At 36.5% G+C, this 19,404-nt stretch overlaps 1 protein-coding gene across 1 annotated transcript; it reads right to left on the reverse strand.

Moving 5' to 3' along the window:
* Positions 1-11,929: 11,929 nt before the first annotated feature.
* LOC140169530 (cell adhesion molecule 1-like) lies at positions 11,930-14,544 on the reverse strand. The gene is made up of 4 exons (XM_072192790.1): positions 14,535-14,544; positions 14,001-14,333; positions 13,088-13,423; positions 11,930-12,201 (listed from the first exon to the last, which is right to left on the reverse strand). The coding sequence occupies exons 1-4, from the start codon at positions 14,542-14,544 to the stop codon at positions 11,930-11,932; spliced, it is 951 nt and encodes a 316-aa protein (XP_072048891.1).
* Between the last annotated feature and the right edge of the window lie 4,860 nt (positions 14,545-19,404).

Genomic DNA, 19,404 nt, shown 5'->3' on the forward strand with positions numbered 1-19,404 from the left:
ACGGAAGGAAATCAACAGCTGGATTGATGTGTATAAACTAGTAATTAGGCAGATGTATGAAAGTTTTATTCATATGGGGAGCCCATTTACGCAACTGTAGGCTACCCAGCAAACACAAAACGTTTTCGACATCATTCGGAAAAGGTTATAAAATGTTGTCAGAAAACGTTTAAATGTCGGGTTATATAAAGGGTATATTAAGGGTATAAAACGTTTTCATAACATTGAAAAACATTTTTTGATAATCTACTGACCAACAAGAATGTTATATTGGGGTTGAAAAAAATGTTTTGCGAAAATGTTTGCCCAAAATATTTGCAATAACGTTTTAAAAACGTTTTTATGACCTTTATATAACCCGACATTTAAATGTTTTTAAAACGTTTTGAAGAAAATATTTTAAGAACATTTCTGTGTTTGCTGGGGGAAAATGTTTTAACATAATATTATGTACGTGTTGGCAAAATATTTGGCAAAAACGTTTGCAAAAATAGTTTACAATAACATTTTTGAAAACATTTTAGAAATATTGCTCTAGTGTGTTTTCATACAAAACGTTTTAAAACGTTTTCATGACCTTTATATAACCCGACATTTTAATGTTATTAAAACGTTTTTACCTAAACCAAAAGCCAAAATATAACTTATTTAAAACGTTTTAAAAACGTTTTTGTGTTTACTGGGTATACGCGGTGTCCCGCCTATTAGGACTAGGGTTAGGTTGAGGGTTAGGTTTAGGTTTAGGGTTAGGAAACTTATATATGCATTCATTGGTAATTTGTATATTAATATTAATCAGTGAGTATAGCAGAACGGCTCGTAGCACAGTGGTATAGACTCTAGACTATGGATTTATGGTTGTTGGTTCGAACCCTTTCTAAAAAATGTTTTTCATTTTGTTAAGGGATGAGCCTATAGGAATAACGACCAAACAAAGAAATTCTTGTTTATGCCGTAATATTGTAGTCTTTCAACCCTTTCACAACTTCAGCTGTGTAACTTACAAAAATTCCCGCTAAAAAGTGGTTCTTTTAATTTTAGAAAATACATTAATAATCGCATTGGACTTTTCGTACTGATCTTACTATAAGTGACCACCAGCCTATAATGTTCTAATCACACTATAGACTTGTATTACATGTGACGTCATTGCCAGGCAATTGGTCTCTATTGTTCCTTGTCCGGAAATATGCCCCCGCAGTCAGGGACCGTGCTTTTAAAACGCCCGCCAGATCACAATAAGGCCATTGAACTGCGTAGTAGCCATACGTACTCACTGGAGTATAACGGTAGCACGTTCCCTTACCGACTCATTATTAATGTGTGGAAAGGGGTCAGGGACGTCATTCTGATCATTCTAATCCTTTCTTTTGAGGTCAATAGATAAAAGAAAGGCCTTGAACACAGGTGCAGAGTTGTAGATAATATTTAATCATCAAAGCTGATGGCATAAGAAATTTCGAGGAGGCAGCGCTTATTATTTCTTGTAAACACAATCTAATGTGGTACTCACTACATGTAGAAGGCCGGGCGGGTCTGCAAATTAGTGCATGAAGCTAGTAAAGATATAGCTTCATGTTCAGTTTAATGAATTAAAATACTATGGCTGGATATCAAAAAAATCGCGAGGCATTATTTCTTGTTATGAACGACAAGTATTAATTTTTATATTATTATGACAAAATCCAGTCCCTTCTCAATTGAATAGGCTCCGAGATTAGACTTTCCTTTCCAAAAATAAATTATATGGCCTAGAGGACATGATATAGGCCTAATCTAAATCCATATGCGGTATCCAGAAACCTTCACAGTCCGAGCGGCGCTTGCACTCGCATCGCATTAAACTAGACAAAGTTCGCTAAACTGAGGCCTGCTTCAATTGCCAACCTTTATCGTGCGTGCGTATGTACACCAGCGCCGCGCCATCGAACTCCAGCGAGTGATGCTGCGCCTAATAAAATTCGTATAGACCTTTTTCCCTCTTTCCCACCATGCACTATTCCAGGGGGGTATGAGTGTCGCAAAATACATCATCTCCCCGGGGGAGTACAGAGTTATGTTCATTGCATTCTGGAAAACGGACATTTCGGCTGGTGCCATCATCACAAAAAAGGAATCCCCGATCATCACGATAATGGCGCGCGATCACGAACACCCAAAGATGTTTTACTTTAGTAAAACCTAGATACGCTGATGCCTATACTGATGCACGGCAGTGAACGTAACCGTTCCGGCTGAAATCCAGAAATGACGTCATTTGTTCTGGTGCTGCCACTTCCGGGTAACGCGGGAGAAGAACATGCCTTTTGCAAACAAAATGGCCGACTTGTCCCGGCCCCTTTCCAGCGAAAATACAGCTTATTTAGCCAATGTGAACATGGGGTCATCGGTTATAATATTTTCCTATCATATTGGACTAACACGTCAGCTATATGGTATTTCACGATATAACAGTTATAAAAAGAAAACTGCGAACGTTCGTTCGTCGGATGTTTGACGAAGTAACCAGCTCTAATGACGTCACTATGTGAACAACAGAGAGGTATAAATAATTAATTAGGTAATACCAAATATGGAGGTATCCAAAAGTATGCTAATTAGAACAGGTCAGAAGGCACGACGAATCAGAATACGATCCTGGTATCCAATGCTATGCAAATGAGTTGAAGGAGGTTACGTGAACATGTAAACTAATGCGACTCTTAAGTATACCGACCTCTGTGCGAACACCCGGCAAGCGGCAGAGCGTTTCAACCAATGACAAGCCTTGATTGTGTCCGTTTGTCTGCAATGCGCGTGCGCCACGCCGCTCATTGCAACCGGCAGGGTAGTATGAAACCAGCTTTATACTGACGTGACCCCGGATATGACGTCACTGTCACATCAGGGTGAAATGGTATTGAACAACGCAAACCAGCCAAATTTGTCATAAGTTTAAATAGCCATTAGAACAACCGTGAATATAGTGTCAGAAAGTCTTACACATCTTAGTATAACCTTGTCGTTAGTGTGATACTGAATGCAGCGCCATATTTGGAATACATTCGTACACGGTGTGGGCAAATAGTTGGTCAAATGTAGGCTAAGTAGGCCTAAATCATGAAAATCGCTTAATCTGAATAATGCCAACCAGTAACGGACACTGAGACAGCACTACGTTTGAAGTTTAAGGTAAGTAAAGCTTTTCCTTGTTATTAAAAACAAGGAAAAGGCAGTCATTTTTATCACAACGCGATATTTAAAAAAAGTACATTTTGAGAGGGCCTACGCTGGTTCTTTTGATTCTAGTCTAAAATCTGTTCATCACATGCAGTCCGATTTGGTATCTATGGTTTCATCAAAGTCTTGAGAACTCTTTTGGATGGTATGTTGGTTAACAAAAACGATACTGTTAAAAATAGCGGTATTTATGCAAGCGACGTATCTATTGTGTAAAATGCATTGAAAATTGTCGGCTAAAGAGGGTATAAATTAAAATCGCGAAGAGTAATAGCAACAATAACTATCTACATTCCAAGCGGAAACGCTTTTCAAAAACATGCCACCTTTTTCGGGCAATCGCTGAAACCGAAATATGAAATTCCAGGCCATCTGTAAAAAAGTGCGTGAGCAGAAATGACCATGAACTTGGGTCACCGAAACAAGTGTTTATATTGGTGTCAGGCCTATCATAGTGATACAACAATTAGCCCCCAATAATGGCTTTCATTTGAACCGTTATTTGTTAAACTGCGATTTTTACTTTTTGAAAAATCAATGAATGTATCAAAAAACTTTTCGAAAGTCGATTTAAAATGGCCTAATCCGTTAATGGATCTAGAATGAGCGTTTATTGCGTTTCGACAGTATTTTTTGTGGGACATGAGAGCACCTCAGACCTATCGAATTGCATTTTGAATACGAAGCATGTCTTTCTGATATCAAATAATTTTCATTTTTTGAAATTTTATGAATATTATAAAAATTTGATATTTTTCAAATTTTTGATATATAACAGTCCTCGAAGTAAATTATATAAATCTAATGATATATTCTTAAAGTGTATGTAGCTGGGAGGAAAAGCCGACGGTCAATTGAAAATTTGGACCTTTCATATTGAAGATATGGATTTTTTTCCCAAAAAGACCTAATTTTTTTTTTTTTTTTTTTTAAAAAATCCATATCTTCAATACGAAAGGTCAAAATTTTCAATTTATCGTCCGCTTTTTATCCCACCTACATACACTTTTAAGTATAAATCATCAGATTTATAAAGTTTACTTCGAGTACTGTTAAATATCAAAAATATCAATTTTAATGATTTGCCATAAAATGTGTATTAAATTGCGAATTTCAAAAATCAAAATTATTTGATATCAGAAGGACATTCTTCGTATTCAGAATGCAATTCGATATGTCTGGTGTGCTCTAATGTCCCAAAATAAATACTGTCCAAACGTTCATACCCCTTCCCTTAAGTAAGAGGAAATAATAATGGCAATAAACTTATGTTATAAAACAGAACACCGTGGAATAACGTACATGATGTATGCGATGGTCTATTTCCCATTCCAAGTTTTCCATTTAATATTGATGGCGTAATTAATGAATGTTGAAAATATTTTCTATTCTCAAAACAAATAAACCGACTCTGATGATAAATGTCCTCATTACATTACCGCCACCAAATTTTGTTATCATTTCTGATACGCTAATTTTACATTGCAGGTAGCTGCAGGAACAGCTTACACTTTAAATTAAACTAAATTACTGGTTTTGTTATTAGAATGTCTAACTTTATTCTGTGACATTACAAACAAACCAGTTGCTTGACAGAAACTGACATTTGCTTACCATCGAAGGTCTCTCAGATTGGTATGATTTATGATGTTTAATTTCCAAATCTGTGAAGCGAATCATACCTAAATGTTACTGAATTTTAGAAATATCTATTGGCTTTCTGCCCAGGTAGAAACTTGGAATGGGTTACATTATGGTATGATTATCGTTTGCTGCCAAAACCAGTGATCCGAATCTGATTATTGTAGATAAGCTTTTGATTCTTAAAATGTGGCATCTACCCTTAGTCGGACATACAGTTATTGTGTTATGGGCAATGTAACCAAGGTAACAAACCATTTGAGATATGGCAAAGTATCCTTTGTTTTTGCAAGCGAAGTATTTAGAGGAGGGGGGGGGGGGAGGGGGTTAGCCTTATAACGAAAGGACTTTCGTTTATAGGGCTTCATCGAACTTCTGAGTTGTTCCCTTATGTGAAAGTAGTATTTCTAGTATTTGAGCGTGCACGTATTATTACTATTATCTAAAATCTATTGTTTAGCGTGCGGGTTTTAGATAATGTATTGGTTAGCGTGCAGGTTTATATAATTTGGGCTATGAAGGGTAGTTCGCGAAAATAATGCACGGGAGAAGAATACATAACGATGAATAGAAACGGGCACTAGAAGTGTATTGTACAATAAGTGGTGCAACAATTTACAGGCATTTCTTTGCTTTCAGATGCACCTCCCCCGTCTGTTTTTTGATGTGTTTATTTGTTATTGTGGTTTTTATGATGGAAAATAAATGATTATGATTTACGCGTATATTGCAATAAATATATGTGAAATCTGGTTAATAAATTAAGCAGTATGAGTCTCTTAATAGCGTCCCTGAAGGAGTCACTTTTTGAATCACATGACTCCTCGTTGGCTTTCAGTGTCTATTGGCGCTGCCGCCGTGCTGCTGTGGGAACGTTGCTATTCACCATTTGAAGACCTGAGTGCAAGAAGACTGTAAGTCCACTTTTGACGAAATTGAGTTACAGGTGGTTTTGAAGTTATTGGATGAAGACAAAAATGTTGAATGGTGAGGGGACGTGAGGGGGCAAAATGAAAAATGTAGTCAATAGACGTCAAATTACTCGTCTCATCACAACGATTACGAAAATATATAATCTATCATACATTTTGAGCTCGGTTAATGAGTTAGAGGTTCACTTCCGGTTAAAGGTCAACTGAGGTCAAATTTTAAAAGAACCTTCAAATTCAACAAACAAGGTGTCAAATTGCTCGTCTTTGCACATAGATTACCAATATGCCCAGCAAACACAAAACGTTTTCGGCATAATTCGCCAAAGGTTATAAAAGGTTGTCAGAAAACGTTTAAATGTCGGGTTATCTAAAGGGTATATTAAGAGTATAAAACGTGTTCATAACCTTAAAAAACAGTTTTTGATAATCTACTGCTCAGCAAACATAAATGTTTTACAGAAAACATTTAAATGTCGGGTTATATAAAGGGTATAAAAACGTTTTAATAACATTCCAAAAACATTCTTGAAAACTTGATACAAAACATTCTAAACAGAATGTTATTTTGGGGTTGTAAAAATATTTTGCGAAAAATGTTTGCCCAAAATATTTTCAATGACGTTTTAAAAACGTTTTCATGACCTTTTTAACCCGACATTTAAATGTTATTAAAAGGTTTTGAAAAAACATTTTAAAAACATTTTTGTGTTTGCTGGGTTCAAATATTTTAACATAATGTTATTTAAGTATTGTCACAATATTTGGCAAAAATATTTGCAAAAATAGTTTGCAATAACATTTTTTGAAAACATTTAAAAATATTGTTGTAGTGTGTTTTCATAAAAATGTTTTAAAACGTTATCATGACCTTTATATAACCCGACATTTTAATGTTATTAAAACGTTTTTACCTAAACCAAAAGCCAAAATATAACTGATTTAAAACGTTTTTAAAACGTTTTTGTGTTTGCTGGGTGGTTAAATATTTCCAGCATCTACATTCAGTTTTGAGTTATAACCTTTTGTTTCAATCCGAGCGCAAGAAGTCCAAAATTGATAAATCGATCAATATCGATCAATATTACAGATATTTACTTGGTTGATATACAAAATGATTCTCCTTGCCTATACCCATGTATCAATATTATGGCTTTTTTGGTTTCTCAAAATGCCAAATATGGACGTACGGTCTTCTTTTTCGGCGATTCACATCTATATAGAAATTGTAATTTTATTTGTATCAATTAAATGCATACCACTCTCGACTCGCCAAATGGATTCTGTAGCCATCAGCGACTTTTTTTCTTTTTTCAACAACATGAAAAATAATAATAAAGTGCTAAAGAAAAGACAATAGTATTAAATTAGGCTACTAATATTGTGTCATATAAAACTATAGCATCGTAAACAGAATTATCGATTGTTAAGATAAGATAAAAGCAACATTATTTACATATATCAAACGAGCCTGTAAAGGTGATTAGACCAATTTCAATACTACTAGCTTTCAAGGGAATTCCCCGCCATGTAACCCAGAGCTTCTGTACATCAAGATAAGCCGTGTTATTTGAAGTTCAAGTTGCACGAGTAATATTAATTATTTAATATACATGAAAGATCGTTATTTAAAAAACGAAAAAATAAAATAAAACATAGACTTGAAATTTGTAATGCTTTGTGATAATATATCAATTATAAAATGTTCTGAGATCGTCATAAAACCTGCCATAAATAACTTAAAATGACACAAATATCGAATTTTGGGAATTGGAATATTTGTCGGATACTTTCGTGGATCAATAGTATTAATTTAAATGGCACAAGTCTTTTTGCACTTAAATAAAGAATAAAATCCACCAACCATTTAGTGAATAGCGTTATATCGAGGCGTGCGATTTTTGTGTTTTAAAAAAGGAAACTTTCAGTTGATCTTTTTTCTCTTTTGGGAGTATAAGGCACTCAAGGCACTCTATAATATGATAAGTATCCCAGCAAACACAAAACATTTTAAAACTTTTTTTTACATTCTGGATTTCTGGTTTTGGTCAAAATGTTTTAATAACATTAAATGTCGTGTTCTGTAAAGGCCAAGAAAACGTTTTAAAAAGTTTTTTTATGAAAACACAGTCGTTTTTTAATGTTATGAAAACGTTTTATACCTTATTATGCCCTTTATATAACCCGACATTTAAACGTTTTCTGGCAACATTTTCTAACCTTTTGCAAATGATGTCGAAAATGTTTTATTGTTTGCTGGGATTATGATTATTAATATGATTAGTATACGCATTACAGCAGCGTAGCCAGCCTTTTGTTGTGGGGTGTGTTATTTAGTCATTTTGATGACATTTTACTCTTTGTCGTTCCCATTTATCCCAGATTTTTTGTGAGGGGGGTGTCGTCTCCGCTGGCTACGCCACTGCCGCATTATCCAAGATTTGAATCTATGTTTGCACCTCGGTACGTTACACCAACAGTCAAACTGTTTTGATCGAACTTGTCCCGAATGTCAACGGCGTTTTCCTATAATATCGTAAACAGAATTATCGATTGCGTACATAAGATAAAAGCAACATTATTTACATAACCAAACAAACCTATAAGGTGATTAGACCAATTCAATACCAGCTTTTAAGGGAATTCCCGCCATGTATCCCAAAGCTTGTTTACATCTTGTTAAGGCGTACTATTTGAGCTTGTGAATTGGCACGTGAAGGTCCATTAAGGGTACATGCCCATGAGTTTCATTCAGGGGCGTGTTTGTAAAACGGCACAGCGCATTAGTAAAAAGAATAAAAAATACTAAAATTTTCACCGGGTTTCGAACCACTGCCAATTTCACTGAATGCTAAAGATGCCTATGCTGTGCCACGGTGACTGTGGTTAACATTCGGCGATTTTCAAAGATATACATATCAACACGTTTTTAGTGTATTGAAAATCATTTTGATTTTGATTTTGGTAGGAATACGGTCATAGAAAGACATATGACTCTACTTGTCTGTTTGTTTTCATTTAATACAAATTAATTTTGATACATTGAACTGGTACAACTCTTAGCACTCGTGATAAACGACGATTAATTTAGTAATAATAAAATGAAAACGCTGGGTCATTCACGACGTCATTTGTAATTTATGTCAAAACCTGGGAGGACCACACACATCCGTGCTGCATGTATACGGGCTCAATCGATACTCAATGATCCAGACAATAGCGTTTGAATATACCGCCCTGCTTGACACATCTTGTCACTTGCGGGAAGATATACTATAGGCCTACCCTAATAGCTTACAATAGATACCCCACCGTAAATAGCTCTGTTCGTTATCTCGCTGTGCTAGTTTATACACGCAGCGTACGGACTTTTTAACCATATTTTGTTCAAAAATGATAGGAAGGGACTGTTTTCAGCTAAAATGTTGGTTATCAGCAGATACTTAATGATACCGGGAAGTGTTGCAGAAAGGTAAGCGTGCTCTTTATTTATTCAAAATATGTATATCAATAAATTTAAATTTGAAATCCAAAAAGTAAATGTCAGGTCAAAATTCTCACCTTAGAATTATTGTGAAATAAAATCAAACCAAATTTAGGCTCCGCAAACAACGTCCAATTATTCCCATTGGTGTTTGCTACACGTGCATATAATAAATTATGATTTGGGGCTAATTTGAGAAGAGTTAATGCCTCGAGTTTCAAAATACACCGAGTGATGTTTTTGATCAAAAACATCGACAATTCAAGACTCTGTAAAAACAAATCAAGAATTTTCTGGGATAATTGCAACTAAGTGCAATGAAAGTTATGATCTAAGCTACCAGATGCATCATTAATTTCCTGACTATGATATTTAGTTGTGGGAAAAGATTACTTTAATGTTTTGGCGGGATTATTTCCCGCCAAAAATTTCAACCAAAAAGATCATGTAGCCTTACTTAAGTTCCTGCTATTCACGATCCTTAGTGTTTGCCCCGGTGTTCTCATTATACCCCATATCTTCGTACATAGAATACCGTGTATCCGGTAGCTGAGATTATGTTTCTTGATTTACTTGGCTCTGTTCATGCATTGGAGGATCAAGGTCCATTACCTTTGTGGTGCTGAAATTAAATGAAAATAAATCATACAGTGCATCAAAAAGAAATGGGCTCGATCTCTTGTATTGAACAATACTTTATATTTGTAAAATATTTGGAAAAGTTTTCCAACGTGCTTTACAGGTGCTATTGAAATGCGCGAATGTACTTAACACCGAAGTTGTGGAGAAAAAAAAAACCTTAATAAAATACACCTATCATATTCTTAAAGCAGTTAAGTTAATGGCCCATTCAGTGATTTGCTCATCACAATCGTAAAAATCATCAAAATTCAGATTTTGGTACCTTTGTAATTGTCATAGATGTGCTAACATAGCCTGCAAGTGGGTCAGCTGAAAGCCGTGTACTTAAGACCAAATAAGGCATTTTACATGAATCTGTAATTTATATACTGACAGTATATAAATTACCTACATGTATTTGAATGGGACTTCAACTTCGTTGTTCAACTGTTGTTTTCTTCGTTTTTTGCCAAACTTTTCATTTCAAAAATAGGCCTACCAAATGACAATTTGAATGACTTATCCTTCACGTTTAAGCAATTTATAAACAATATTATTTTTTACACTTGCGCTGGGATCACTGAATCCCGGTCCCCGCAGTCCGTGCATCCTCGGGTATTCATGCTTGTCGGTGAACTTTAAAAACACCCCCTTTTGCATCTCATTTCACGAAGTTTTTAGGGGAAATCACCCCTTTTTTTAGCGACTTCGCGAATTATGTGCCCTTCAAAAATACCCCTATTTTCGCTAAAATACGAACGATATTTCTAATATGCCCTTTTCTGGCAAAAACGCGTAGGCTGCTCGATGAAAATACCCTTTTTTTTTAATTTCGCGAACACGTGGTTTGAAAAAACACCCCTTTTTTGTGTGTTTCGTGAATCGCGTTTCTTCATCTGAAAACACCCCTTATTTCGCGAAATTTTCGACGAGCATGAATACCCACGGATGACGGAGTGCGGGGACTGGGCACTGAATGGGCCTTTAATATGATTCTCTTGATTCTTCCAAGATGAATTTGTACAATTTTGGACAAACTTAATTTGGCAATTCGAATTAAAATTGCCTCCACATTCTTTATTTAAATTATTTTTCATTCATATTTTCACTTTAAAAAAATGGTCTGTTAGAATATGCAACAACAATTATTTTAAACAGACATTTTAACTGCGAGAAATTAATCTGCTATCTTTAATATCAGGTGGTTGACCTCGTGATATAACAAAAAAAGTTTCAAACATACCATCACCCCAGGGCCAGGGCCATCACCGTCTGGTTTCGTTGTTTTCGTTGGTTCTGGTTCTGGTGTTGTTGTTATCACTGCACCTGTGCCATACATTTCAATTAAAGGAGAGCAGAAAAATATAAAATAACAATTTTAGATGAGAAGATCAGTTCAAATCTGTCTGTTCAAATCATAAACATGGCAGTTTGGTGGTACACCATCCCGAAAGTTATGTTTGTTCCATTGTCTACTGTGATTCATATTAAGGCGGTGGGAGGAGACATTTTTTCGTGAAAAATCTGTGACTGGTTGAAAAATCGTGGAAAATCTATGTTGGATCACAGATTTGTCACAGATATTTCAAGTGATCACAGATTTTTGTCTCCTAGTGAGGGGAGCATGACTTACCGGTGTTTGGATTTAAATATTGAGACAAATAAATTTGACACAAAAGAAGAACACAAAAGAGGAATGAAATAGGTTTTATGTCATTTTCACCCCATTTGCCTGATTTTTCTCGGGATGGGGAAATGACCTAAACTATTGGTTTGTTTTTATATATTATTGGCTTAAGAACCACAAGGCCTGTGGAAATATTAATGCGATTATTGGCTTCCTTGATTAAGTTAATATTAAGAAGTGCATTGCAATTCTTTAAATAACTGAAAGATATGGATCCTGCCATCGCATTTAGGGCCTCCAAACCACTGTGTCAGAGCAATTTAACACAAAAATTTCTCAATAAGGGCACTAGGCATCAATGTAAAGTATATAGAGATCGAGATCGATAATGAAAATGTACATACCAATTCAAAATCTGTGAACATTATACCTACCTGGTCTAGCCACTGTAGTATCAGTTCCCATGCCTATACCATTGGTAGCATTACACCTTACATCTGTGTCATAATCAACTTCTAAAGGAAGAGTACAAACACCATCTACACAGGCTGGTGTTGGTGTGTATACATTTGTGTTGTTAATGATGATTTTATAGCCATAGGGCTCTGCTACTTCAGGGTTGGCATCAGATGAGCATCTGACTTCATCACTGCCATACTGCACGTTGACAATGGGTGTATCTGTTACAAAGTAATGGTGGATAAGCTAAAGGGAAGTAAATCATTGGCGCCTACCTGCATGCCTACCAAAACAAGCCGCCGGATGAGAGCAATATGGTCGAATCAACCATTTGGTCATTTTAAGGAGGTTTTGGTTTTACACGTTTTTTAATTTATTTTGTTTTTGTTTGTTTCACACAGGCTTTAATACTAAGATAATAACTAAAAATGCTAGGGCACTAAAGGACAGATGTTAAATTTCAATTTGTTAGGGATAAACAATTATTAATAGCAATAGAATTCCAAACTTAATTTAAATCCTTGAAAGATGAAAACAAAATGTCGCACGTACAAGCCGACTTTCTTGATTAGTGCAAGAAATTCATATAAACCATGGTGTGACGCATCAATCAATTAGATTCAGGGCCGCCGTTAGAGGGGATGTATGGCGGTGAGACACCCAATCTTTAATTTTGTCGGCAAAAGGTGACTTTTGTCGGCAAATCATGAGATTGTCTGCAAATTACATGAGTCATAAAAAAAATGTGCGTTTGTTATCACCTTGGGCTGCTGTTGTATACAATATTGTTTCGTAAAAGTACAAAACAAAAGTTACTGATGAAAACAATGATCCTCACCCGATCACCCCACCTCCACACACCCGCCCACACACACCCCCCACCACCCCCACACCCCACACCCCAACACACCCCACCCCCACACACACCGCCCACCCGCAAACTTTTTAGATTCTTGAAAAATATGGAATCATTCAAATTTTTATGAGGTAAGAAATATTTCCGTCGGCAAAATATGCTGTGCACCGCCCCTTCCCAATCCGATTGGCATAGCGACGCCCCGGATTAGATAAGACCACAGATCCTGGAAATAAAATGATAGGACTTACATTGAACATTCAGTGATGAAATATTCTCTTGACTTGGTGCAGCACTTTGGCCAGTTGTGATGCATTCTAATTCTCCACCATTATATTCTTTATCTGCAATATACTGTAGTGTACTCACTACATCAAATAAGTCACTGTCACCAGCGTTAGGGTCCTCTGTTTGAGTCACACCATCGGTAATCTGAGATTCTTGTCCTCCACTCTTCGTATGATACCATTCAATTGTTACCACAGGTCTGTAGCCAATTCCTGTACACACAATCGCTGAGGTGTCACCTTCTATTACTGTCACTACACCTCCCGTATGTGGTGTCATTTCTGGGGGGTTCCCAGCAACTGCAATATATACGAATATAAAATTACAGTAAGAAAATTCAATGGCAAAGAAAACGAGCAAGGTACACCAACTTGATGTGGGGAAACAAGTAAAATATAGACTAGACATTATGCAAGCGGGGTCATAAACAGACTCGGTAAACCAAACAACCAATGTAGGCACAAAAACAGGCAAAGTTCGATGGCCAAAAATGTCCAATTTCAGAGCCCACAGAAGTGTCAGCAAAACAGTACAATGAACCTGGAGCAGACAAACAAAACCAAACAGACAAACAAAAAAAAACCCGACGTTTCGAGCAGATTAACTGCTCTTCTTCAGGGACAGACAACAAAATATAAAAGCAAACAACGAAAACTACATGCTGTAGTTTTAAAAACAAATTCATGTCAAAAACTGAAGACAAGTTCAAGTAGAACTTAGTAACAAACAAGATAAGCTCAGAGCAGACTGATCAGGTAGCCTACAATAGCTTGCAGGCTATGTTCCTTTTTACAACACACACCATGTGATTTATAGCAAACACGACAATATAATCAACATCTTAATTAAGAACATGCACATACAAATTCATCTTACCTTCAACAGTCCTCACTACACTTGTTACAGAACTGCCATCAGCTAAGTTCCGACAATAAAAAGTCCCCTCATCTTCAATTGCCATATTTGTGATGATTAGGTCATAGAGGTTAGCGGGATCTATAGCAAAGTTGTCGTATCTAGGATTCAACTCTTGCTTGTCTTCGCCAATAAATAGAGTACTTCTTCCTGTACTTCCAGGCAAACTGTGTTCCCACGAAATAAGCCCAGTGGCCCCATCTGGACCTCTTCTACAGGATAGTGTGTGCATACTGTTGATCAGAACAGCTTCATCAGCAGGGCTTGGTCCGATAAGGAATTGAGCTTCAACTCCTAAAAAAATAACAATATTGTGTTCATCCTCATTGGTTTATCCACGTTTTTTTTGTGTGTGACATATTTTATATTATTAATTAGGAAGAGCAAAGTACAATGCTACCATGTTGAATTATTAATACCATACAAATAATTATTAGAGTTTTACTGATAAAAACGAAATAGTGAGGCACTACCTTCTCATTTTTTTTCGCTTACCTGCATACATTATTGAAATTAATACCCAGCAAGCAATGAGGTACATGATAAGCTCCATAGTTGAACATGAAATTATTATCACTGAAAAGAAGATAATTTTATAAAATGTCAATTGTCTACATGTTATCAAGTTCAAATGAAACTTTGCACGGTCGTAACAAAACTGTATTTACTTAATTTACTTATACGAAGTGGTCTCATCATGGACCCTCCCGCCATCATGCGCTATCCCTGAAGGTATTTCCGTCATTATCACTGAGGTGCAAAGTTCTATTCATTAGGGAAACGGATATTCCGGCTGGTGCCTTCATCGGATATAAAACTTGCTCATTTGAATGGCGTAACCCAGTAATACTGCTTTAGTATAGTATAGTATAGTATAGTATAGTATAGTATAGTATAGTATAGTATAGTATAGTATAGTATAGTACACAAATATATACTGCCATGAGAGGTTCTGGTTAAAACTATGGGCCCCGAGGTGAGATCAATAGTATTAATTGATCTCAACGAGGGACCATAGTTTTAACCAGAACTTCGAATAAAGGCAGTATATATTTGTTTTATATACTTCATTAATATGTTCTTTGTTCATTGATTGGTTAAAAGATAATTATTTGACGTTTTGACTCTCCCGCTTCTATCCTGAGTGAACAGACGACCAATTTAAGCACAACCTATATTTTGCCCTTCAAAAAAATCGAATAGGCTAAAATCACCTCTTCTACAACAACTTGATCTTGATCAACTAGTTACCCGGCGAATACTCCACCAATGCACCATGTTCTTCAAGTTCCACTACAACCTCATCAATGTCAGTTTTCCACCTTGTGTTCAGCTTCACCCACTACCAGTCAGATCAAGCCATCACCTCCGTTATCATCCAATACAAGCTTCTCGTGACACATATAAGTTCTCCTTCTTCATCCGCACCATTCCACTTTGGAATAGACTCCCGTTGGAAGCAGTGATAGCACCATCAGTCGCAGCATTCCAGGCAGCAGCCCTTCCAGCGGTGAGAGCAATGCAGCCAACCACCACCCATCATCAGCTTTAAAGATGAGGATGTTTTTACTTGCACTTCTAGTCTTCTATTCTTCGCACCCGCACATCTGCACAGCACGATTTCGTCCGTCTCCTTGGACAAGTGGAAGCTTTCTAGGAGTTAAGACATCAAGCATCAAGCATCAAGCAGCGAGAAATGACGCTATGGCAGTTTCGCGTGCGTGAATTGTTCCGTCGCATCGAATGCGCGCACGCGGAAGGCATGGTCAAAAGTACTATTTACGGCTTGGAGGTACTATTTACGGCTCATCCGGGACATTGAAAATACTATTTACGGCTTAGAGGTACTATTTACGGATAGGAGTACTGATGGTAGAACTATTTTTGATCATGTGATCCACTTTTAACCAATCAATGAACAAGAATATATTAATGAAGTATATAATATAGTATAGTATAGTATAGTATAGTATAGTATAGTATAGTATAGTATAGTATAGTATAGTAAAGTATAGTATAACATTGTTTAGTATAGTATAGTATAGTATAGTATAGTATATATTCTTAAAGAATTCAGAACGTTCCTGCAATCTTATAAAGGTATTATTTTAAGCTGCTGTCGTGCATTTATCGTCTAATATGTCACGGGCGACATCATTTTTATGGCGTAAAACAACTCGGCTTCGCCTCGTTGTTTTACTGAAAATAGTGATGTCGCCCGTGGACGAAAGATACACTCCACCGGCTAAAAACCAATACATTTCTTCTCTAATTATATTATAGTAGGTATAGTATAGTGTAGTAAAGTTATTCAAAAACACATTGCATAGTATAAAAACATCAAATAATATTAGAAACATTATAAATTTTAAAAATTTGCACACGGATAATTGCACAAAAGTAACATGAAATATCATGATGAACATCAAATAATTGCACATTAGAAATATTTAAGAACACAAAAATCAGATCATGGAGGATTGCCCAGAACAGACCAGGTAGCTGTTAAAAAATGCTTAATTTGAACATGAGGAGGCAAATTCCCCGGGGGGGCACTCAACTTAAATTTTGGTAGAGGTGTGCGGCGCGGAGCGCCGAACTTTGGGAACTAAGAACTGATTTTCGGGCAAAATAGGGGCTTGAAGAACTGAAATTAGGGCCAAATTATAGGCTGTTGAGCTAAAAATTTCTAAATTATTTCCAAATTTGAGCTTAAAGAGCTACAATTGTCAGTGTTTGAGGCTCAAAGAACTGGAGCAGATCCAAACGTGGGGCTTAAGGAACTGCCGGAGACCCTTAAGACCCTTAAGCGCCGCACATACCCGTACCACCTTAACATGTGAGTGCCCCCCCCGTGCAAATTCATCCTAGCAGACCAGTAGCTAAAAACAAAGATTGATTCTAAATATTTAAAATAACAGTACAGGTAAACAAAATCAGCTGCAAAATAAGGTTTGAATAACAAATAAAATAGGAAAAGCAAAAACCTATATGCATAATCATGGTATTGGAAATATGTATGCCAAATATATGTTAGTACACCACCCCGACCAAACACTACGGGTTGCATGGTTGATTCACAATTTGGTTTTAAGCGAAAATGTATAATTCAAATCACAACTTGTGTCATTAGGACAAGCTGTTTAGAGAACTATTAACTGATACCTCTATTTTTGAAAACCATAATGTGCAACTTTTACGAAAAACAAGCGCTCGTTTATAATTTGTGTACATTTTTGGTCTATATACATAAATGTGTGCATGCAAGTCTAGGGAAAGAGTAGTCATTGAGTCCATAATCACATTAGTTAGTTGTTATTCATAAAATGTGCACAATACCGTATGTGCTTCGAACATAAGGGTATAACGTAAAACCTCGTCTACAAGCATAGAGTGATTTTGATGAAAGCTAAATTAATCCAGACGTCATCCAGCAACAAAAATATAATATTATGGAGTTGAGCAAATTAATTACCGATACAAGCATATACCAACAAATACTATGGTAAGAACAATCTATTGTATTGGCATATTTACGGCTGTCTCGTATTAATTTAGCTTTCATCAAAACACTCTATATGCTTGTAGGCGAGGCACACCGACATCGCCCGGTTAATAATTACACTATACAGCAAGAGACACTGAAATGAATACACGGGATCGATACACGTGGATGTGCTATGCACGATTGATATTCAGACGATAAATCTTTGGATACCTGGTTTGAAAATGATGAATATCTCCCGTAAATGATTTCGTATAAAGAAACTAGATGTGGTTCCTTGCACTTGAATATATCGATTTTTAACAGATATGATAGTCGTTGGTTTGCGCTTTGAGATACTAGCTTGCGTCTTGAGTCAAAAACTAATAATTTTGATTTATATGTGCCGAATTACATAGCGCAGCGTATAGGCCAATCGTGAAGGTAGTCTAAAACCATATGACCTATGGTGTACCATGCTCGACTAACACACAGCGAGGACAGTAACCGGGCTAATCGGGGCTATTGTTAGTAGCCTTAGTCAGATGTCCTTCGGCCCATGATGCTACACAAAACTATTAAACAGGTCGATATAAAATGGCTATGCGTGGAGGTGGATTCAACCTACCATGGCGATTTCTGCCATGAAGATATCGGGGCGATGACACTGTGCGAGGTTGTACTGTACGGTATGTCATGCAATAGTTCACTAATAAGATATCCTAAAATGTACTATACCTCAATGCTATTAGAATTCACGCCAAAAATCTTACCACGAATTACAAAATCGTGAATCAGAACACACACTTATTTACTACAACTTATACACAGTTACTATTATATTATCTCTCAGACAAATCAGTCAATATATTACGTGTTTTTCTGTAGGTCTACGTGACTATCTGATCCGACTACGCACCAAACCTCTATTGCAAATGACAGTTGCAGTTGAGTTGACAAAAGATCAGAAGGATGAAGAAAAATCTGTGCAATATATATTTTATCCAGGATCAATCGTTTACAATAGAAGCATCGCTTTTAACACGAATGTTTACGATGCAAAATCACATTTACTGCGTCCACAATGATCCCTTGGTATGTATCACTCATAGATATATATCACGTATTATAAGTGTGTACTTTCGGGTTGGTTTGACGGTCGCCTCGTCCCAAACAATTCCCAATTTACGTGACTGTATAACACTGAAACTGAGAAATAGTTTTAGCGTACAAAAACAGTTACGAGGCTAAGTATAATCCGGGCGTCGCGGGTGCAAACGGGCTATTCCATTTAAAATCCACACTATCCATATGGAAGATTTTGGAAATATCTCTTCCAAGGGTAGTATGTACGTATTTCAAATAAAATTAAAATATTGAGCAGCCCCCTTTGAATTTCATACAACCTCTGAGAAAGATTCAACCTGAGGGAGGGTGAGTTTCAAATACAGTCCCACAGGGGGAGCGTGGACTTTAAATGGATTATACCACAGGCATTTCGCGCATCCAGTGTCACTGGTGGTCCACTGGATGTGACATCCAGTGTCACTCCGGTTTAGGCACATCCAGTTGACAACCAGATGTTGACATCTGGTGTGACACTAGATGTCAATATGTGGTGGACTGCTAGTATTGGAAATCAAGCGGACCACCAAAAGTGTGCATCATGTTGTCTGCTGTTTACATACATTAGGTGGCCTGCTTGTTGTGGTTATTTGGAAAGCTAACACAACAATGATGCCATATTTGGGCATACCAATTCTCATTTACAAGTCACGTGACCAAAATCTTAGCTAAAACGTCAAAAAACCATGATTTTTGTGATTTTGATGGAAATCAATGGGCAAAAAAGGTTTTAAATAAGTCTAACTCCGTTATTTT

The sequence above is a fragment of the Amphiura filiformis genome, chromosome 14, assembly GCF_039555335.1.
Source record: "Amphiura filiformis chromosome 14, Afil_fr2py, whole genome shotgun sequence".
Lineage (NCBI taxonomy): Eukaryota > Metazoa > Echinodermata > Ophiuroidea > Amphilepidida > Amphiuridae > Amphiura > Amphiura filiformis.

Bases quoted from the DNA above. Each gene is read 5' to 3' on its own strand.
- LOC140169530 (XM_072192790.1), bottom strand. The intron at 13,424-14,000 runs GTAAGATGAATT...TATATATTGCAG, and splicing joins TGTAGTGAGGACTGTTGAAG to TTGCTGGGAACCCCCCAGAA. The intron at 12,202-13,087 runs GTAAGTCCTATC...ACTTTGTAACAG, and splicing joins TTCATCACTGAATGTTCAAT to ATACACCCATTGTCAACGTG.